The sequence below is a fragment of the Equus asinus genome, chromosome 6 (genome assembly GCF_041296235.1).
Source record: "Equus asinus isolate D_3611 breed Donkey chromosome 6, EquAss-T2T_v2, whole genome shotgun sequence".
Taxonomy (NCBI): Eukaryota; Metazoa; Chordata; class Mammalia; order Perissodactyla; family Equidae; genus Equus; species Equus asinus.
In genome coordinates, this window is record NC_091795.1 from 40412430 (window position 1) to 40434061 (window position 21632).

General features: G+C 46.3%; 1 protein-coding gene and 1 long non-coding RNA gene across 2 annotated transcripts in view; one reads left to right on the forward strand and one right to left on the reverse strand.

Annotated features, from left to right (window-relative positions):
• The window catches only part of LOC139045505 (uncharacterized), a 36236-nt gene that overhangs the window by 10397 nt on the left and 4207 nt on the right, over window positions 1–21632 (forward strand). Inside the window, exons 3-4 of the long non-coding RNA XR_011503933.1 lie at window positions 13472–13598; window positions 21492–21623. This is a non-coding gene — a long non-coding RNA (uncharacterized lncRNA). The remainder of the gene's footprint in view (window positions 1–13471; window positions 13599–21491; window positions 21624–21632) is intronic.
• On the reverse strand, window positions 5094–12963 carry LOC123286221 (uncharacterized protein C2orf78-like). The gene is made up of 4 exons (XM_070512769.1): window positions 12903–12963; window positions 11844–11924; window positions 7984–8745; window positions 5094–7115 (listed from the first exon to the last, which is right to left on the reverse strand). The coding sequence occupies exons 1-4, from the start codon at window positions 12961–12963 to the stop codon at window positions 5215–5217; spliced, it is 2805 nt and encodes a 934-aa protein (XP_070368870.1). The 3' UTR covers window positions 5094–5214.

Below are 21632 nucleotides of genomic sequence, written 5' to 3' on the forward strand. Positions count from 1 at the left end.
ACGAGTGGTGTGGGTCCGTGCCTTAGATCTGAATTCGTGAACTGAGGCCACCGAAGCAGAGCCCACTAAGCTTAACCACTACGCCACGGGGACGGCCCCCCTGTTCTATATTTTCAAAGTAAAGTGAACTTCTAGTAAGAACAGTAGTAGCCTAAAGAAAAGAATGGAGTATCCATGGTATCTTTGGTACTTATTTTGGGCAGTTGTGAGAGCACGTGTAAGTATCTTGATAGAAGACAGTTCTCTAAGTTTTATGCTTTCGTTTCCTAATATCTTTGGATATAATAGAGAAACACATATGTTCTGTTGGCCTGTGTGGCATTATCAGTGGGAAAGAATTATCCTTCTTCTAGGCAGTTCCACAGCCTTGGGAAACAATAACACCTAATGTCTGTTAACATTTGTACAGGCCTACCTCACAGATATCACAGGTTCTGTTCCAGGTCACTGAATAAAGTGAATATCGCAATAAAGCGAGTCAGACTAATGATTTGGTTTCCCAGTGCATGTAGAAGTTATGTTTACACGATACCATAGTCTGTTAAGTTTGCAATAGTATTATATCTAAAGGGACATCATACATAGCTTAAGTAAATAATACCTTATTGCTTGAAAATATGAACCATCATCTGAGCCTTCAGCAAGTTGTAATCGGGTTGCTGATGGGGGTCTTGTAAGAAATGCGGCGTCTGTGAAGCACGGTAGAGCGAAGCACAGTACAGTGAGGTAGGCCTGTACAGCAGCTGCCATTTAAAAAGTGCGTGCACACACGTTAAGGCAGTGAATCCGCACAGCAGGCCTTTGCTGATGAAGTGGGAGTGGTACTAACGTCCCCTCCTGAGTGCTTCCTCTGCACTGAGCCCGGAGCATAGACGGTGACAGTGACTCACTTCACAGATGGTGAAACTGAGGCCCAGAAAAGGAAGAATTGAAACTTGAACTCAGGTATTCCTTGTTTTTGTTTTTTTTTTTTTTTACTGTAGTAAAATGTACGTAAGCAATATTTATCATTTTAACCATTCATAAGTGTACAATTCAGTGGCATTAAGTGCACTCATGATGTTGTGCAGCTGTCACCACTGCCTGTAAACAAACGGTTTTCATCATCCTCAACAAAAGCTCTGTCACCATGAAAAACTAACAGCCCCATTTCCCCTCCCCCAGACCCTGGTGACCTCTATTCTACTTCACGTCTCCGTGAATTTGCCTATTCTAGGTGCCTCATGTTAGCGGAATCCGACATATTTTTCCTTCGGTATCTGGCTTCTTTCACTGAACATAATGTTTTCTAGGTTCATCCATGTTGCAGCATGTAACAAAATGTTATTCCTTCTTAGGGCTGAATAGCATTCCATTGTGTGTACATACCACATTTTGTGTATCCATTCGTCTGTTGATGGACACTTGGGTTGTTTCTACCTTTTGGCCCTTATGCATCATGCTGCTGTGAGCATTGTGTACAAACATTGGTTCAAATCCCTGCTTTGAATTCTTTTGGATGTATAGGTGGGAGTAGAGATGTTGGATCGTGTGGAAGTTCTACGTTTAACCTTTGAGAAAGCGCCAAAAAGTCTTCTACAGTGTCGTCCTGTTTTAACAATTAACACAAATTTTAAGCATTTACAGGAGCAGACATAATGGTGTGGTGTTCGTGGACCAGCCATGAACTCCTTCAGCTTGAATATTTATCAGCTGATGGCTGTCGTGTCTCCTCTCTACCCCTCCCTGTTTCGCCCTATTCCATAGTTTTTTAAGCAGATCCCCAATATCATATACTTTCACTTGTTCATCTTTGATATATACATTTAAAATGTCAGAGTTTTGTTCCTTAATATCCTGGTTTATTGTTAAATATCCAGTCAGCACTCAAATTCGCAGTTGTCTCCTAAATGTCATAGAAATTGTTTTGAAGAGTTTGAGTTAGGTCTAAGTTAGGGCCACACTTGGCGTTTGATTGTTAGGTCTCGGATGTCTGATTTAATCTATGGGTTCTCCTTCCATGTCTCTCTCCACTTTCTTTGTCTTTGTTTCTTTTTTTCTCAATAACTTTACTTTTTGAAGAAACCAGGTAGTTTGTCCTATCTGAAGATGACATTACAAATAATACAAGAGTGAATGAACACAATGGATAATGTCTTAAGAGAAATAAGAGAAGGAGGAAATTTTAAAAATTCTATAAGAAGAGCAAATGAATTCTAGAGAAATGCCAAATATTAGAGATAAGCAAAAAAGTCAGGCCAACTCTGAAAATAGTAATGCCAACACATGTAAGAATTTAGTGTGGCATAAAAATGATATTTCAAATCAGTGGACACATTAGTGAGTAAACTGTGATACTTCCACGTTGGAGTGTAAATCACCTCTCTGGAAGGATCCGCAGCGTGGCAAAAGTAAATGTGTCTAAGGGAGGAGGGAAATGGGTGGCCGGGGAACTTGGGGAGAAGGGTGAATTTCCATTGAATCCCCTTTTGTACCTTTCTCACGTTCTCTCCTGTGAATCTATTACCTCTGAGGTCTGCCTGCCTGAGTTGAAACCCCAGCTCCCCTAGTTGCTGACTCTTCACCTTGGGCCAATTCTTGACACTCTCCAAGCCTGTCTCCTTATGGGCGAAATGGGGTGAGTGACTTCGTGGTGCTTCATGACACAATATAAGCTCTCATTAAATGTAAATGACCAGCAGAAACAACACAAATGTCCATGAACTGAGGAAAGCATAAACAAGTGTGGTGGCTCCGTTATGCAGTCATACAAAGGAATGAAAGACTGACACACACTACAACGTGGATGGACGTTGAAAAACCTTCTGCTAAGTGAAAGAAGCCAGACACAAAGGTCACGTATTGTGGTATATTTCAGATGTGTGAAATGTCCAGAAAAGGCAAGTCCGTAAAGATAGAAAGCAGATGAGTGGTTGCCGGGTCTGGAGAGAGGAGGGAGTGAGGAGCAGCCTCTAATGGTTAAGAGGGTTTCTTTTAGGGGTGATGAAAATGTGTTGGGTTTGATAATGCTGGTGGTTGCCTGAGCTTGTGAATGTACTAAATGCCACTGAATTTAGAGTTTCAAAAGGTGAGTTTTCTGGTATGTGAATTATATCTCAATAAAAATAATTTTAGAAATGTAAGTTACCAATTTTCTCACGGTAATTATTTACTGTTCACATCACTCCCCTCCAACCACTGCATTCCCTTGTATGCCTCCTGTCCCCCACGCTTCCCCTGCTCAGCCCCTCCAGGTGCCCCACAAGACTTCCCAGGGAGTGACTCTGGACCCTTGGGCACACAAGTCCTGTGCAGGTGGAGCCGCGACCCAGTGCACAGGCACACCCACCACTCTCCCGCAGTGTGACAGACGCTTCCGGCAGGTTTTTCTCATGTGGTTTGGAGGATAGTGATGTTGAGAAAAGGTGGCGACAGGCCAGGTGGATTCAGGAGGACCTGGCAGGTCTCTCAAGTCAATACTTATGAACAGACGCTTTTCTGAGGAAAATATACAAGTGGGCAGCAGGCTCATGAAAAGGTATGAAACATGACTAATTTTTAGGAAAGGGCATTCAAAACCAAAATGAGCTACCACCTCCCGCCCGTCAGAATGGCTATTATTAGAAAAACAAGAAATGGCAAGTGTTGGAAGGGTGTGGAGCAAAGGGAACCCTCATATAGTGCTGGTCAGAATGTAAATTGGTACAGCCACTATGGAACAGAGAATGCAGATTCCTGAAAAAATTAAAAATAAGACTACCATATGACCCAGCTATTCCACTTTTGGGTGTTTATCGAAAGAACGTGGAAACACTAATTGGCAAAGATAGATGCGCCCGTATGTTCGTTGCATCATTATTCACAATAGCCAAGACTTGGAAACAACCTCCTAAGGGCCCACTGAGAGGTGAATGGATAAAGAAGATGTGGTATATATACAATGGAATCCTACTCAGTTATCAAAAGCATGAAATCTTGCCATTTGCAGCAACATGAGTGAACCCTGAGGGTGTTACGCTAAGTGAAATGGGTCAGATGGAGAAAGACATATACCTAATACTTCACTCATATGTGGAAGATAAACAAACACATAGATACCAGAGGGGAAAGCGGGGGAGGAGGTGGAAAGGGGTAAGGGGCAGATGTGTAGGACGATGTATGGCAATTGGACCTTGGGTGGGAAAACGACATAGTCTGTACAGAGGGGAAATAGAATGAAGTACATCTAAAAAAAAGTTTAGGCCCCGCTCCAGAAGTTTGATCTCATCCACCAGTAACGTCTGGATGCTGTGCTCTGAAAGCCAGCTTGGTCGCCAACAGGCGTTAGCAAATACTGAGCACTGCTGGCATGCAGGTCTCAAGTTGAGGCCTTGCTCCTCCGCAGGCAGTGTGACTGCAGCCCACTGCGGAACGTCAGTAGTAAAGCGGCTCAGTGACCCTGACCTTGCGTGTTGTTGCAAAGGTTAACTGAAGTAGTGGGCTCGTGGGCCTGGTGCACAGAAGTTGAGGAAATTTCTCTGCCTGCCCTGTCCTGCTGCAGCAGCTCCCATGGGGAGGCTCCTGTTATCAGCTGCCCCCAAGGTAACTCAGCCCTGGCCATTCATCCCGTAGATTCCCCTTTGATTTATACTGACCGTCCCCAGCCGTAGTCATTCATGGATGAAGTGACCCAAGCCTTTTGGAAGGTGTCCTGAATCTCTTGTTTTCCAAAACACCGATGTGGTGGTCGTGAGCCATAAGACCAGCCTCCCGAGAGACTTTTTACATTTCTCCTGGTCAACCTAGACTCATCGGCTGCCGTCTTCAACTCTATTCCAATTTTACTCTTTTAACGCTCCCCTCAGGCCCTGCTTCTGACTTCTGTCATTCACGACTCCTGCTTCTTTTTATAAACCCCTCAAATCTCTCCCCTTTTGGCCTCCCCAGCCCTGCACCCAATTATGGCCTCTTTCGTCAGTTCGTCTCCCTTTTCCCTCATTCTCCTGTCCAACTTCACTTTTTTTTTCTCCTGAAGAATTGGGTTCCCTCCCACCCCCATCACAGAAAAAACACAGTTAACAGCATTTCCAAACACAGAAGGCTTCTTTATTACTCATCTATTCATTCTAGTACTTTATTTACTGTTTTACTAAGTTTTTAAATATATCAAAATGAATAAGAGAAATCTATCTATCTATCTATCTATCTCTAGAAAAGCAACTGGTCCCCAAAGGGGCACCAAGAGCCCTAGCAGCCTTATATCGCGTAGCCATAGTATCGAGAAATTTCCATTTCTTTTTCCCTCTCAATGAAAAACTGCACTTTCCCCCAAGAGGTGTACTTGGCAGCCTTCTCACGCTCCTGTTGAGCCTGCCTCTTCATGGCCTCCCGCTCTGGCCTCTGTTCCTGTGTGATGGGCTCTGACATCACTGGCCCTGGAATGACGGGTTTCCTCCATGGAATTGGTTGCTTGCTGAAATCCTCCAGTAGATACTGGGCGGGAGGCTTGGGCGGGGCCTGGAGCATGGGCACAGCAGTGGCAACGGGCTCCTGCTGGAGAGAAGTGCAAGATGCTGTTCTGTAAGGTGCAGGCCTTGAAGCAGGACACTGAGGGCCGCTAGGCCGGGTGGGGTTGGTCCAACCCGGTCGAGTGGGGTTGGTGGTAATTGGCCGAGCTGGTCTGGCAGGACCTGTCAAAGATGCAGGAGCTGGGTGGGTGGAATTGACTGCAGTTGGTTGAGCTGAGTTGGTGGAAGCAGGCCGGGCAGGGTCTGCCACAGCAGGCCGATGTGAGGCCAGAGCCTGTGGCCTCCGAGGAACAGGTCGAGCTGGAGGCTTGTCCACGGACAGAAAAGGCAAAGGTACCAACCTGACCTTCCCAGGAGGTGGCAGCTCGTCCCGGGATGGAGGTGGACACTCCATTTCAGCACTGCTCTCTGCTTTCTGGGCTTTGACTTGAGTTTCCTCAGGACACTGACCCTCCAGTGGTTTATCCAGCCACGGTTTGATAGCTGGGCAGGGCTGGGGGTGTTTGGGGTTGCTGGAGGTTCCCAGGGCCCGGGAGGAAGAGGGCCCGGTGTTCTTCTCACTCTTCCTCCCCAGAGCATGAAACACCTGCACCGATTCCAGCATGTGCTGGCCGAGGCTGGTTCGAGGCCGCTTAAAGGTTTCTTGGCTCAGCTCGGGTTGATTCTTCCTCCGCTTCATCCTGGGCATCATTGGCTTCTCTTCCACCCTGACTTCAGTCCCTGACTGCCGACTCTCTCCGGCTTTCTTGGGGTTGTTTCCTCTGGTCTTCTTGGTCCTTTCCTGCCCATGGCTCTTAGTTGTACTGATCCTGCTGGGTGCGGCTTTCTGAGGTTTGCTGTTGGAGTGCTCGGCCTCGTTCTCAGGAGCCCTGTCACTGGCTGCAGCATTGCAAATCAGCCCTTCTCCCCCTGACAGGCACTCTGGGTCCTTTGGCTGGATTTTGGCCTTGGGAGCACCATCGAGAGGCTCAGAGGCCTGATGTTTGTTCTTCCTGGTGTTATCGGAGGCAGCCTTTCTGCCGCTCGACTTTTCCTGCAGCTGGATGGACTCGATGGCTCCTGTCTCTTTGGCTTGGATCAGCTCGGGGCCTTGGGGTTGATCAAGGTCTTTCAAGGGGTCGAATAGTTGGGGAAGGTGACCATCCTCCATCAGTGTAGCGATGTCTGCAAAGCCACCCCTAGCCTCGGTCCCGTTTTCCAGTGTCCCTTGGCCCTCAAGACTCAGGCTACTCTTTCCCAGATCAGCGTTTTCGGAAGCAGGGTGGTCCTCTGGCCCGAGGGGATCGATGCAGGCCAGGAGCTGGAGAATATCAGGAATTTCTAAAGGCTGTAGTAGCGGATCTTGGTTTTGTATTGGGATCTGGTCGGGATCCAGGGGCTTTGAAAGGTTGGTGTTAAACTCATCCCAATTCTTTGGAGCTGGAGACAGTGCCAGGAGGTTACTGTTCGAAGTCTGGAGTGAAGCTGTCAGTGAAATGTCTGCAGGCTCATGTGGTGGGTTACTCTGCAGCATCTGGGTATTTCTGCTACTGCAGGATTTGGGGAATTCTGGAGTTTGCTGTAGACAAAATGTCTGGCTTGGAGGTTGCAGTCCCAGGAAAGTCTCTCTCCCCAGGGAGGTTTCCACCACTACAAAGGAAGCAAGGATGAAGTGAGTCCTCGGTGGGTGAGATGTTCCCCCCTAGACACCAGTGCAGCAACCACGTCCCTTCCCCCGATGGGCAAGGCGTTTCTCCTGGCTCTTAAGGATCATGGACAGCGCCCTGTGCTAGGAGCTAAGAGGCGAGTGTTCTGGTTCTTACTGGTGATCATTGGATGTCGTTGTCCCTTGGCTTTCTTTCTATTTCATAGGGTTGTCATAGGAGCAGTAAAAAGTAAAAGAGAGTTTTATACTATGAGACATTTCACAAGTCCTAACATTCTCCTATAGAGTCTTTTTGATGCTGTCCATTTTCCCGAGAGAATGAGAACACGTCACACTGTGGACGAGGAGAGGGAGCGGAGCTCTTTCCGATGGAATATATGAGCAAGGACAGATTCCTAGCCTGCTGAATTTTGACAGCGTCTCGGGACAGAAGGGCTTATTCCTGGTATGAGTGAACAAAGCGAGGGAAAGTTTGCGTGTCTCTATCATAGTGATAGTTCTGACAGGCCTTCCCAGGAGACTAACCCGTAAATCGGCAGAGGGAGTCCATTTGTATGTGGTGGAGTAGGGCACTTAGCAGCTGGGGTGGTGAGAGGTATGGGGTCCCTTGGTGTGCTCTTGGGGTTCTCAGCCATGTAGCATGGATGAGCATTACAGTGTCCCCCCTGCCCCCCTGTATGAGGTGTTCTTATGTCGAGTCTGAAATGGGGAGCACTGAGCGAGGGTAGTGTTCACTCATGTCTCAGGACTTCAGTTCTACCTGTCTGTGGCCTCGCCGCTTCCCGGCTGCAGATTTGACCCTGATTTTGGATGCAGACCTCCTTTCTCTGCCTTCTTGCTGTTTGTACTCACCTTGAGATCTGGTTTGTGGGATGGCTGGAGCAGACGCAGCGTAGTAGACCCCAGAGGTGGAGGCTGGTGGAAGGACATGTGTGGGCTGAATCTCCTTTAGTACCAACACCATTTCTGGTTGAGGAGCAGAGGCCCCAGCTCCTGTGTAGGACACAGAGCCGTAGGACTGCAGGCAGGGGCCAAGTTCTCCAGACAGCAGAGGCCCCAGTGTGCCGTGACCATAGTAGTACACCTGGCTTCCTTCCTGGTAGGGAAGTGACAGGCTGTGTCCCTGATTTGGAACCTGAGATGGTGTTCCCTGAACAAGGCTGGTGGAAAGTGATGGATACAGTGGGACCAGGTTATTGGCACCTGAAGTTCTGTCATAGTGTGCTGCCATAGACATGGAAGAAACCGTTGTGTCGTGGCCAGTGACAGTCAGAGTGCAGTCTCCGAGTGAAGAGGACTCCTGTGCAGTGCTTCCTGGGACACCCCACTCAAAGAGACCCGGATAGGAAGCAGCTGAGGTGGAGCTCTGGCTCTGGCCAGTCACTCCAGACAGCATGGTTGTGCTAGAATGTTGGTAAAGGTAGGCGCTGCCCATGAGTGGCTGGGAAGAGGTGCCCGAGGCTGATGGCAGTAGCCATCCTGAACTGACGGCTGGAGCAGAGACTCTGGAGAAATTGCAGACACTTCCTGCTAGGGAAGCTGCGTCGCTCACCACAGGAAGAGAGAGCTGCAGGGAGTTTGGAGTTCCAAGTAAGGATGGATTTTGGAAATTTTCTGTAGGGAACAAGAGGGTGAAGAAAAACTCAGTGAGATTGATCAACTCTGACAATGTCTGAGGAGCAGCATCATCTCAAGGTTGCTGCATGAGGAAGCCTCTCATCCCAGTGCTCACTGAGACAGCAAACACCCACGCCTTTATGGTGGTTGTAAGGGCGGGAGGAGTTTGTTCCTTTCTGTGTAACTGCCTGTGCTCCCAGCTGCGGCAGAGATGTGCAGAAGCCCCAAGTGGTGTGGTCCACACCTTGTTGTCTAGGCTGGAAGCCCCTTCTCGCTGTCCATCCTTCCCTTGAGCCTCCCCTAGTCCTGACTCATCTACTCTTTGCTAGAATAGAAGCATTTTACAAGTAGAACGTCCTCAGAGATGGTCTGTTCTGACATTCTCCTGGTACGAGTGAGGAAACTGAGGCTCAGAGAGGTCAGCTGGAGTGGTCCGATTCTCCCATTATGGCAGCATCATCACCAGGTCACAGAGCCTAAGTCTCCTGACTTCTTGCCAGGACTCTGCTCTGACTGTTCCACTACCAGAACCCGGGAGAAGGAGACCTCCTAATAAGGTGTTTTCTTGGTCCCTTAGAAAACAGTGCAGCTGTTAGCACTGTCTTCTTCAGGGTCTGTTTGCTCGTGCAGTTCACGTGCTGTTCCCTAGAGTTCACCCAGTAGTCAGTCCGGGTGGTAGGTGTAAAGGGTCACTCTTACCCTCTTCAAGCCTGGTTTCTGATCCTACCTCCACAGGATTGCCTGAGGGTGTGCATCCCAAGAAGTGCTTTTTGAAAGAAAACAGTAATTTAATCTCCCTGAGCTTCAGGTTACTCATCTGTAGTTACAATAACAACAGCAACAACAATAATAGTAATTCATACATGAATTCATATATGACATATCTGTTATCTGGAGGAAGACATGATAAGTTCTGTGAAAAATCATGGAAAACATTTATCAAGGAAGTAAAAAGAACCATATAGATATTCATAAAAACTGCGGTATGCAGCAAGCAACAAAGCAGAATCAGTTTACTGATAAATGTAGTTCTGTATCATATACGCTTTGTCATGAAAGTGAATATTGCCGGCTCCATTGTAGTGAATACTATTTACCAAAACCAGCCCGAGAAGAAGGTGATTTTGAATGAATTCCTAGCCAGTACGTGCAGACAGAGTCGATCAGTAAAAGTGGCCTAAAAGGCATCAAAATGCTATCAATGTGAATGTATAGCTGGCCACAATATAAGCAGACAGATATTTCAGTGAAAACTGGTACAAAGCAGAGAGCAACATCCTAAGTGTAAAGGAATTCCGTTGTTGTGCTCGTTCTTATTTCTCTGACCATGAGCCGCAAGGAACAGCTAGTTAAGCCTACTAGAAATCCATACTTCAATTAGTATAACCACATAGATGCAGAAGAGAGTACTTAAAAGGTATCAGGAAGGTTTTTCTATTTATCCTAAAACCTCAATTATTATCACCTTCAAGATCCAGGAAGGGGTCATCCCCAAAGACTAAAAACACCGTCATCGCTAGAATCCAATTTTTAAAAATTTAATGTAGGAAAACCCCAAGGATGCCACGAAATTGTCTGAGATAAATGTGGAGTCAGAGATGGGGCACTTGAGTTTTGCTTTTTCTTCTCGGGCAGCTTACATCTAGAAAGAGATGGTGGCCGTTTCTCAGTGCGCGCTCTATGTCAGGAAGAAAATGTTTATAAAGATGAAAAGCAGCCTTGACTTGGAACCTACGTATCACACACAGGAATTAATCCTTCTGATTCAAGTTAGAGGATATTATTTGTTAGAAACTTATATTTTATTTTTAATGGGCAAAACATCTACATAGTAAAAAAATGAGAATGAATGGGCTGGCCCCGTGGCCGAGTGGTTAAGTTCGCGCGCTCCGCTGCAGGCGGCCCAGTGTTTCGTTGGTTGGAATCCTGGGCGCGGACATCACACTGCTCATGAAACCACGCTGAGGCAGCATCCCACATGCCACAACTAGAAGGACCCACAATGAAGAATATACAACTATGTACTGGGGGGCTTTGGGGAGAAAAAGGAAAAAAACAAAATCTTAAAAAAAAAAAATGAGAATGAAATAAAACACTAGAAATTCTGTTGCCTCCAGCCGTCTGGATAAGCACTTTATCAATTTCTGGATTATAGGAAGTGTCATTTCTAAAAGATCTCTGAAATGTTTATATTCAAACTCTCAGGTGCCGTCTGTGTTCAGAGAGGCAAGAGAAAAAAGCAAACAAGTGAGTCTGAGTCTGAGAAGCTGCTTTGCCTGGCGATGCCCTGTTCTGCCTTACTGGCCTTCCTCGGCTATGAATGTGAGCGTTTGCTGAAGTCAACTGTGCTTCGCCCTTCTCTGAGCACATTTCACTCTGTGCTCTTCCTGCTGCAATTGAAAATCTTTGGTTCCTTCAGCATTTCATGCCAAACCACCTCTTTTTCCTGGAGAGCTCCTCCTCGCTCTCCTCCTCATTCTTCTATTTTATCCTCCCTCTAGGTTCCTGTTGGCCTGTGCTGATGAAAACAATCCTCAACTTCCTGACCTTTGAAGACTAGTCCCCCTATAGCCCAGTACTCTCCATTGTCTCTTCCTACTTTTTTTTTTTTTCACCTCATTTAGGTAGATAACTCCAAACATGGGCATATTGCCTTTTGAACAGCACTAAATTTAAAATACTACAGTTGAAATTTCAGTGGAGGGAGACCATTACAGATGAAACCTTTGGGGATATACTGCTAACTTCCTGCATCACCTAGATTTCTCTCTGTTTCTGTGGAAACACCCTCAAGAAGTCTCTGATTTCATTTCTACCTGGGTGCCCTTTAAGATTCAATATTAGAAAAGAAAAGGAGCAGAAGGAACCACAGTTGTAATATCCTGATGTGAGAGATGAGAGAGAACAGAGTTTGTGAGAGAGTCAACGACTTGCCCAAAGTCCTACAGCTCATAAATGTCAAAGTCAAAACTTAAATTAGGTCCCCAGGTTTACTTCAATACTTTCCTCCCATTATTCTCTGCTACATTAGAATCTACTACCAAATTTAGGGGCAAAAATACATAACGGAACACTTAAAAAGTTAGTTTCCTTGCCTGACATGGCGAGAAAAGAAGAGGAAGCATCAACCGCAGATCCAAGAGATGAGGAGACGATACCAGATGAAGTCTGAGTGGCTGCCGTCAAAGAGCGGTGTGTCCAGTATGAAGGTCACTGGTCACACTGGTCGCTTGCGATGATCCAAATTTATTTACAGACAACTCCATGGAAACCCCAAGATTCTAGCAGGTGGCAGTAGGTCTAGGGGGAGAATGATGTCACAGAGCAGGCAGTTCAAAGGTACGAGACAGCCAATAGGGCGGCCAGATTCCCCACAAGAAGATGGGATTGGGTGGAGGGAGTCGGGGGAGAGCTACAGCAGCACCTGCATGGCTGAGCTCTGGGGAGGTGACATCCTAGGAGCCACATGTGCTAGTCTCTCTTCCCCAGGCTCTTATGTCAGGGAATCCTCTCAACGTTCCTTATAGATGTTCATTAATGTAATTAACTCATAGTTCTTTGTATTCTATGAATTATACTTTATAATATATATTGTACATTAGTAATTACATGTACAGTTAGTTAATGTCCTTAGAGAGGAAGGAAAAGGACATCTAGGTTGACCTATTACCGTTGTTCTGAAATCCTACCAGGTGATCTAACGGTGAACTTACTGCAGGTTTTAAGGAGCAAAGGAAAGGATTGGCAGCTCCTTCTGTAACTTGGTGAAAGAGTAGGGTGAGGTTTGTTGAGTGCCCCTTGTGGGGAATGATGTGGTTAAACGGTCTTCTCTTTGACTTTCTTCTCCTTGAATCCTACCTTCCTTGGACTGGGCTGGGCCGGGTTGGACTTGCATCTCTCTGCTGCTCCCCTTTTCTTTTGTCTGCATTATAGGCCTTGTTTCTGGGACCAACCTCGCCCTTGCTCGCATCTCCCCCTCCTGGATGTTACTTCCTTTCAATCCCAGCAGCAGAGGTCTTCTTTCCAGTGCCTGATGCTTCTGAAAATGGCGCCTGCCCATTAGAAGCAGATGCCAGAGAGCCAGGGACACAGCTGAGGGCAGAGCTCTTGTCTTCCAGCCTTGGGTTGCAATTCTTTTGCCCATAATTTGCTACCTCTGGCTCCTTGGGCCACACAGGCCTCCTGCCATCCCGCGCTTTTATACATGAGAGGCATTCGGGGTCCTCCCCTTTCCTTCTCCTCTGAGTGTATCCAGTGTGGCAGTTGCTGTAGCCTCCTCCCTCTTGGAAACAGCCGCTGTAGAACATTGGGCCTCTAGGGTTCTCTGTCAGCCATGGTTGTGTGCAAGGCCGAGCAACATGCAGAGGAGAATAGTGAGAGAAAGAGGAGGACATTCGTGGAGAATAGGGAAGAGGCAAGGTGAAAGGGACAGGAAAACAGCTGTCTGTGGATTTTTTGGCCTTGAGAAACAGGTGGACACATTTTGCCCTCATTTTGTATTAAGAGAACAGAAAATTCAGTATATAGCTTTTCAATTTGCTGGGTAGTCCTGCAACAGCCGCAGTTTCTGTCCACTAAAGAGAATAATCTTAAATCACTTTCTCTCACTTTGTTTTATGTGATATTACATGATTTATGTTATTCATTGGTAATTGTGTAGAATATGGGTTGTTTTCAAATGCTCTGGGTCTTTCTCCATGTTTCTCCTGGTTGTGTTTTTAAGGATCCAACGTGGGAAGACAGATCACATGGTGTTCTCCTGCTGATTGTTCATTGGGAAGCCTCACGAACTAACTTGACCTGAAGGGTTCTGTGGAGAAACTTACGAGGGGGCTGTGAGAAGCATTGTGGTGAGTTGCACGGTGCCCTCACGCCTAAGGAGCAGATGTGTGCAGTGCACCCGGCTGGCCTGGGAGCCTCTGCTTTTGTGCCCCTGCTTAGTGCTCTTCTCTCTAACCACTCTGGTGACTGGGAGACAGTGGGCGAGGGCTGAGTTGCTGCTGATTTGTATGTGGAGTCAGCTGATTTGGGGAGGAAATCTGTGGATCTAGTCATTTTCCTTGGCGGTAAGCTTTGCGGATGCCTGGGTGGACCTATGTGGAGACTTTCATAGTTCAAATGAGTAGGAGGTGTGTGATCCAAGATGCCAGGATCCCACAAGTAGATACCTGCTAGATGGGACCTCCAAAGACACACATTTCATTTATAGGAATATTTTTCCTGTTATGAAATGTTAATGTTTTGAGTGATGGCGGGGGGTGCTTACCCGAGGAGAAATTGTGAAGGGTATTGCAGTGTAGAGCTATGGCTGGGGCTCGTGAAATCTTTGAAGGGTTTTGCCCCTCAGCTTCATACCCCGGATAGCCTACTTCCATGATATGAGGATGTAACGTGAGGCTAACAACATATCCACAAGTGAGACTGGTCTCTCTCTTCTCTATGTCATGTGGAAATGAAGGGAATCCGGAGCTAACGCAGGTTAGGGTGGGTAGTATAAGTTTGTGGGAGCTGTGGTAAGACAAATTCTCATAGCAGTAAAATGTTTACACATGAAAATATTCACTTTCCGCTTCCAGTCTGTTCAGGCAAACCCTTACTTGGGCCTTTCCTGGTTCCCAGTCTCTATAACCGCTTTCTTTCCGTCATTCCAGGCATTTAACCTTAGCTTGCAGCCTCAGCATCATGTTACCTCTAAAAGAATCTTAAATGAAACTTGAGGAACGTCAGAAGGTTGAGTCCAATGTTCTGGAACTTACCACCAAGCCCTGCACTCACAGGAAGCGTTTTTTTTATAGTTAGGGTACTGTCTCGTCCCATAGACCCGTCTCCTGCATTTTGTTGCCACGGGGATAACTGAGACTTGTCTTGGTGTAACACACCCTGTCCGTCTAGCCCTGAGGCTCTTCCTTACTCTCCCCGTTGTCCCTTTTTGATTCAATTAAGGACTGGCATCCCTCAAACTCCTCCATGTTCCCTGGGGCCCTGCCGGGTACTGGCAGATTTTGTTAGTGTCAACTACTTATCTGTTCGGTGCTCCAAATATGCCTTGCTCCTATATTTTCCATTCCAGTGTCCTGCATACCCATGGAGGCGTTCTTTTACTTCATGTTGGATTCGTACCTCCAAAGACCTACACTTTACTGCTTCCCATACTTTCTGGAAACCTTGTTATGCTTAGGTCTAGATTTTCTTGCGTCATCTGAGCGTAGTCCCACCCCAGCTTGTGTCATTTAGCAAATGGGAAGTGCAAGACCAATATAGCCTTTCTAGGTTCTGATCAATTCATGTTACATTTTGTGTGGTCATGTCTATAGCTTTCTGTACCCTGTGTACTTTTAGGCCACTGCTCACCAATGGTGTATTTTTTTCCATAAACTCCAAAGGAATATGTATATTAAGATTAGCACCTGAGCTAACAACTGTTGCCAATCTCCTTTTTTTTTTTTTTTTTCCTGCTTTTTCTCCCCGAATCCCGCCAGTACATAGTTGTATATTTTAGTTGTGGGTCCTTCTAGTTGTGGCACGTGGGATGCTGCTTCAACGTGGCCTGATGAGCAGTGCCACGTCCGCGCCCAGCATCCAAACCAGCAAAACCCTGGGCCGCCAAGCGGAGTTCGCGAACTTAGCCACTCGGCCACGGGGCTGGCCCCAGGAATATTTTTTGATGTAACTTCAAAGTTGAAGGTGCCAAGTTGTAAGTTTGCAAACTCTGCTGTGCTAACTGATGTCGTTCTTTTTGCAAATAGCAACTTACTAATGTTCACCTACTAGGAAATATGTAGAATATTCCTGAGTTGTAGATGCTTGTGGATTTCAACTTGGTTAGACTGTGACTATCCCAGAAATGTTAGAGCTAGTGATCGTTTTACCCATTCATTTATTCCTTTATTCCAGAACTCTCACCTCTCTGACCTGTTGTTTACCTAGCTCTCCAATGGTTGTGAAGATTATTAACAGTGTTTGTAAGATATTTTCAGAAACTAGAAAATAGGCAGTAAAAAGCATTCACTATTACAATTATCTACAGGTTAATCTGAAATTTATTGCCCCTTCTGCCTTCAGACCTACTGTAGGACGTGCTGTCCTTTGCCGTTCCACTTGTAGCCAAATTCAGAGTTTTCCTAACAGGGACAGCTCCCTGTGCCTGATGCTGTGTGGAAATCTTAGTCTTCAGCTCCACTCTTATCCCTCTCAGTTATTTATCGGTATTTTTGAAAATATACATAGCATCACCCTGTAACATGATACCTGGCACAGGGTAGGAATCCAATGAAAGTTTCACTCTAAGTGGGAGAGTAGGTTGTTACAGTGTTTTTGGAGGGGAATTAGAGAGTACTTTAAAAATTTTAAGTTTGCATATCCTTTCCAGCAATTCTACTTCTAGGAATTTAAAAGTAGCTGTACTCACGCGTGAGGATGTTCACATTGCAGTCTCTCTGTAGCAGAGGACAAAAGTACTGAAAACAACTAAAAGTCCATCAATATTGGACTCATAAATTTTGGTAATTGTACTGAATGGAATAGTATGCAAGCATTAAAAGGAATAGAATGGATGTATGAATAAATGGACTGGACAGTTGAGGGTCAGAGGTCGATTGTGGAACATGTGGAGTACGCTGCTTTTACATGAAATAGAGGATATGCATATAGGTACAAAGAAATCTTTATATAAAATATGCGAGTGAACGTAAGCACTTGGAAAACATCTGGAGAAGCACACAAGGAACTGGGGGAGTTGACTTCAGTTTTCATTGCATGGCCTGCAGTGTTTGAAATCTCAAGGCGGTGACAAGCGTGCGCTCATCTGCATGAGCTGTACTACCGGCCTCCGGCGAAGGAGGGCGCCGTAGCCGCCAGAGTGCTGTTCCCTGATCGGGCTTCTCTGGCAGCCGGCCTGGTGACGTCATCAGGCCAGGCGGTGTCGCATGCGCTGTGGTAGGGATTTGGGCGCTGCCTGGTTTGCCACGCAGGTTCTTGTGGTTGGGGGTCTTGTTCTGACACCGAGGGCGCCGGACTGGGGAGTCTGTCAGTCTCGGCGGCAGGGGGGCATCTTGGGGCCCACATGAGCCAATGGCTTCATGCCCGCCGCGGCCAGGTCCAAGGACCCCTCTTTTGCGGACCTTCTTCAGCCAAGAGGAAGGGCAGAAACCACGTTCCCGAAAGGTAAGACGCTTTGGCCCCTGGGCGTAGCCCTGCCGCCTCTCGGCTCCTGGGTCTGGGTCTCGTCCACTGGGGTCTCTGCCTGTCACTGTTGAGGCCCCGCGCTTGGCCCCTCCGCCCCTTTCTCGGAGGCATTGACCGTCTGGCTGCTCCGCGTACAGTGGCTGAAACGGACGGTATGAGATGTTCTGATTTCTCCCCGTGCTTTTAAAAGCGAGGCTCTGGCCATTGCTCGGGTCAAGTGCAGAGGGACTGCTTTCTAGGATGGTCTGTCAGTGCTGGGGACGGTACTTAAATATCGAAACTGAGTCCCGCTCAGTTCCTCAAACTGTGTTGTTTGGGCACGGAAAATGTGAGTGATGAGAACCAGGTTTGAGTGAAGAAGGCCTCCGCAACCGCTGAACTGTCTGCGGAAAATGTTGGATTGTGTCGTTGCCGGGAATCACGAAGGGCAGCAGTAGCTGCCTACCGGGTCTCATCTGAGAGCTCTTCCTCTACACGTTCAAACGATTAATTGTGAGACTTTGCTCTTGTGTGCAGTGAGCTCGTTTTTATTCCTTGAGACCTTCCTTTCGTCCAGCTCATACCTCATGAAGTCCCTTTCATTTGACCTCCTGAATATCTTGGAACCTGTCCCCCGACTTCCCTCAGCATCCTCATACGGAATGTGCCTGTTCTTTTGCATGTAGGTCCTGACTAGTGTGCGTGTATCCACTGTCGTTTCCTTCCAATGCATTCTTCACGCAGGAAATCTTTTTAATATGCAAGTTGGAACATTGCTCAGAAACATCACTCAAAAACGTTGTTTTCAGAGTGAAAACGAACTCTTGACCCTGGCCTTGAAGAGTCTGCCTGGTCTAGAATCCTCTCTGCTTCTTCGGCCCGGTCTTGTGCCCCTTTTGCCCTCACTGTCTGTGCTTCAGATTCACTGGGTTGACCTCGGTGAGTTCTCCCTCATCCTGCAGAGGTCAGCTGAAAGATTACTTTTCACTGTAACTCCTAGCACTAAGTGAAGTTCACAGCCCCTTTCCCATCTGATTTTCTTTTAAAATATGAATTTGAAGGTCCGCACGTAATGAATTTGATGACTTCAGTTGTATGAGAACTAAAAATAAACCGTGAAGTGAAAGAACTGAATCTAAACGATTTCCGTCAGCATGTGAGTATCGATGAACCTTAGCATTCAGGACTGGGCTGGCTTATCAGGGCTAGAGAAGGGCTGGCCGTCTGTGGTCTTAGGCCTTGTTTGTGGAGACCTTTGCTCTGTTTGGTTGCCTTGCATCTTTTCAAGATGGGGAACAGGAAGAAGGGGAGAACAGGTGGTTACTAGGTGGGGCTGAAGAAGGGGAGCAGCAAGATGCCAAGCAGAGCAGAGGGGACCTGCTGAGTGGGCTGTGAATTCCATTTTCAAGGAGCCCCGTTGTACGCAGGGAGACAGTCTAATGTCACATTTGGCTCACAGAAAGTGTATTAATAGGTGGAAAGACTGTCTCCCAGTTGGACAGCGGATAGCTAGGACTTGTGTCCTTGTTCTCAAAGTTCCTATCAAAAAGATAAGAAAAGTTAATTCAGTATTCTTTCAGAAATCTGAATTCACCGTGCAGAACTCTGATTCCCACCCTATCTGACTCCATTTCCACTTTTTATAGTAATATTTTGTAATATCCCCTTTACTCTCCTGAAGTGAAATTCATATATATACCCAACGTGCTTCCACACTTAAGTTTAAGGGAAAAAATCAGTGTAATGCTCTAACTATAAAATAAAGGAGAAATAAAATAAAGTAATTTAGAATAGAGTAATATGTGTTTACATTTCCATATGTCACTGTTTGGGCATGGCTTCACTAAAAATAAAGGAATTGTCAGTTGCTTGCACCACGAATGCCAAAGCTGCCCATGCTCACTGATCTGGGTGGGTATGTTGCCTTAGTGGCAGGAGTTTCAATGATTGTGAGCTGCGCTAAGTAGATTTCCAAAGAAAACAAAGTACGGTCTTCACTAGGATGATAAGATGGTTTCTATGCTGGACATTCAATGTCCGTGAAAACTGCAAAGAAACCCTTTGTGTTTATGTGTGAAATGGAGTTAGGTTCTAAGGCTTAGATACTTGTGAACAGTTTTTCACCTCTATGGATGTTGAATAAGACTTTGAAAAGTCATCCAGGTGTGAGACCCACTTGTGGGAGTGTTCTGAATTTGGCAAGATGCGTTATACCCATGCCTGTCAGCCACTAAATGCCAGTAAAACCCCTCCCATCCCATCCTCACAACCACAAAAATGCCCCGGATCAGCAAGGTCAGGATTTCAGCATGGAAACTCTGAAAAACTGTGTTTTTGTTTGAAGGAAGAAAGGAATAGGTGGGGAAGACATTTGACTGACATGAAAAAGGTGAGAAGAGATTCCATGTCTCATCACCCTGCCCGGCACAGCGGGGATTAGTGTCAGGGAGAGCCCACTTTGACTACTGGGAATTTATTTAATTTGTGTCTCGTAGGTCAGGAGTGGGTTTTCACCTACTCTGTCAATTCTTCTGCATCTCTGGACTTAAACATTAGTGAGTTCTTAAAGATAAGCAAATAGTTCTGATTCACATCTGGCAACACCAAACGTGGTCCTGGACACATCATAACTACTTTCCAGTCTTTGTTGAATGAGTGAACTGACGGCCCACCCCCACCCGCATTGGCGGTGCCTGTGAATTTCCTCCTATATTCCTCCTCCTCTCCGCGATTGTCCTCACTCCTCGGTCCCTGCTCCACGGTCTCTGCAAGGGGATCCTGAGGTTCCCCCGGGTCCCTGCTCAGCCCCTTTTCTTCAAGGACATCAGCAGAGAGAAGCAGGAAGACTCTTCAGTCTCCTTTCTTCTGCACAGCCAACATCTTTCCTGTGTGACGTGGTTATAGGAAGCCTCTTCTAGTTCTGTGTGCACTCTTCAGTGTTGGGACTGTTTAAGGCGCCATCAAGGGGGTTGCGAAGCTGCAGGGCCACTCCCAGTGCAGTCCATGTTCACGCAGTAGAGGTAGGGAGATGAATGACCCCTGCGTGGCAGTGGAATGGGACAAGGTGTCCTGGGTGTTTGAGGGAAGTCACCCAAGGCAAAGCTGCCTCAGTACTTGGCAGTCGAGTGTCAGGCACAGTGGACTGTCAAGTGGCAAATGATGTGTCACAGAAATGCCACAGCAGAAATGCCTAGGAATGGAAAGGAGGGGGAAATGACAACAGACAGGGTTAATCAAGGAAGGCTCCCTAAGCGGTTTGTGACTAAATGAGTTACCTCAGGTTGGCTGTTGTTCAGATAGCTGGAGATGGTAATGATCCTCCAGCTCCAAGTCTGGAAGAAACTGACAGGAGAGATGGTACGCCTTGTTGTAATTAATACAGTCTTCAAACCTTTCACAATGTTCGGTGGAAGACTCAGCATCGTAGCTCTGTCAGATCTTCCTAAGTTAATTTGTAAATTTAACATCATCTCATATCATCTGATTCTAAAGCTCGTATAGAAAAAGAAACTTACATAGCCAGGAAAATTCTGAAAAAAAAAGAGCAGTGGAAGGGGTTCATGTAGCCGTACCAGAAATTAAGCCACATTAGAAGTGTGGCTGGAGCACAAGGGATTTTTAGGGCAGTGAAGCTAATCTGTCTGATACTATAGGGGTAAATACATGTCATGGTACATTGGCCGAAATCTATCAAATATACAACACAGAGTGACGCGTGATGTGAGCTATCAACTTTGATTGATAATGATGTGTTGACGTTCGTTCACTGATCCTAACAAATGGGGCACACTGCTGTGGAACGTTGATGGTGGGGAAGGCTGTGTGGGGTGAAGGAGAGAGGATTAAAGTGAGAACTCTTTACTTTCTGCTCTGTTTTCTATGAAGCTAAAGCTGCTCTGAAAAGTAGTCTATTCGTTTTTTATTTTTGTGTGAGGAAGATTGGCCCTGAGCTAACATCTGTGCCTATCTTTCTCTGTTTCATGTGGGATGCCAGCTAGCGTGGCTCAACAACCGGTACTAGGTCACCACTCTGGATCCAAACCTGCGAAGCCTGGGCTGCTGAAGCAGAGTCTGTGAACTTAACCACTATGCCACTAGGCTGGCCCCCTCTATTACTTTTTTAAAAGATGTGTTGCTGGCACTTGAATAACCAAATAGATCGATGGAACAGAGTACATAAATGAAAGAAATACAGAAAAGAATATTTAGCAGTAAGAGCCATCCTTCATTTATTTAGATATTCTAGGAGTATTTATAAGTGCCTTTTTATAGGCACTCCACTTGGAGCTGGAGGTACAGTGGTGGACAACACTGATGTGGTCCCTGCCTTCTGGGAGTTTACAGTCTGGTTGGGAACCCACATGAAACAAATACAGAAATAACTCTATAGACGTGAGCTTATTTTCTTCCCTCTAATCCCTGGAAGAAAGGATTGTAATGTAGCTCATAACTTCCAGAAGAGTGGAAACTTTCCTCTGAATCACACTGTTTGTTAGCATCACAGGGCTTGAATGAATTGGTGGTATAAGAAAGGATTTTAAGGACACATTTGTTCTTTCTTACCTCATTCTCTCTGACAGAGTTTGGAGAAGAATCTTGCTCCAGAAGAATGTTTTCACCCCTTGGATGTTTCTAGCAAAATCTGAGAGCAGAATGAAGAACTTGGACTGATTATTGATGTAACACACACTCGCCACTAATACAAACCAGAGGTAAATGGA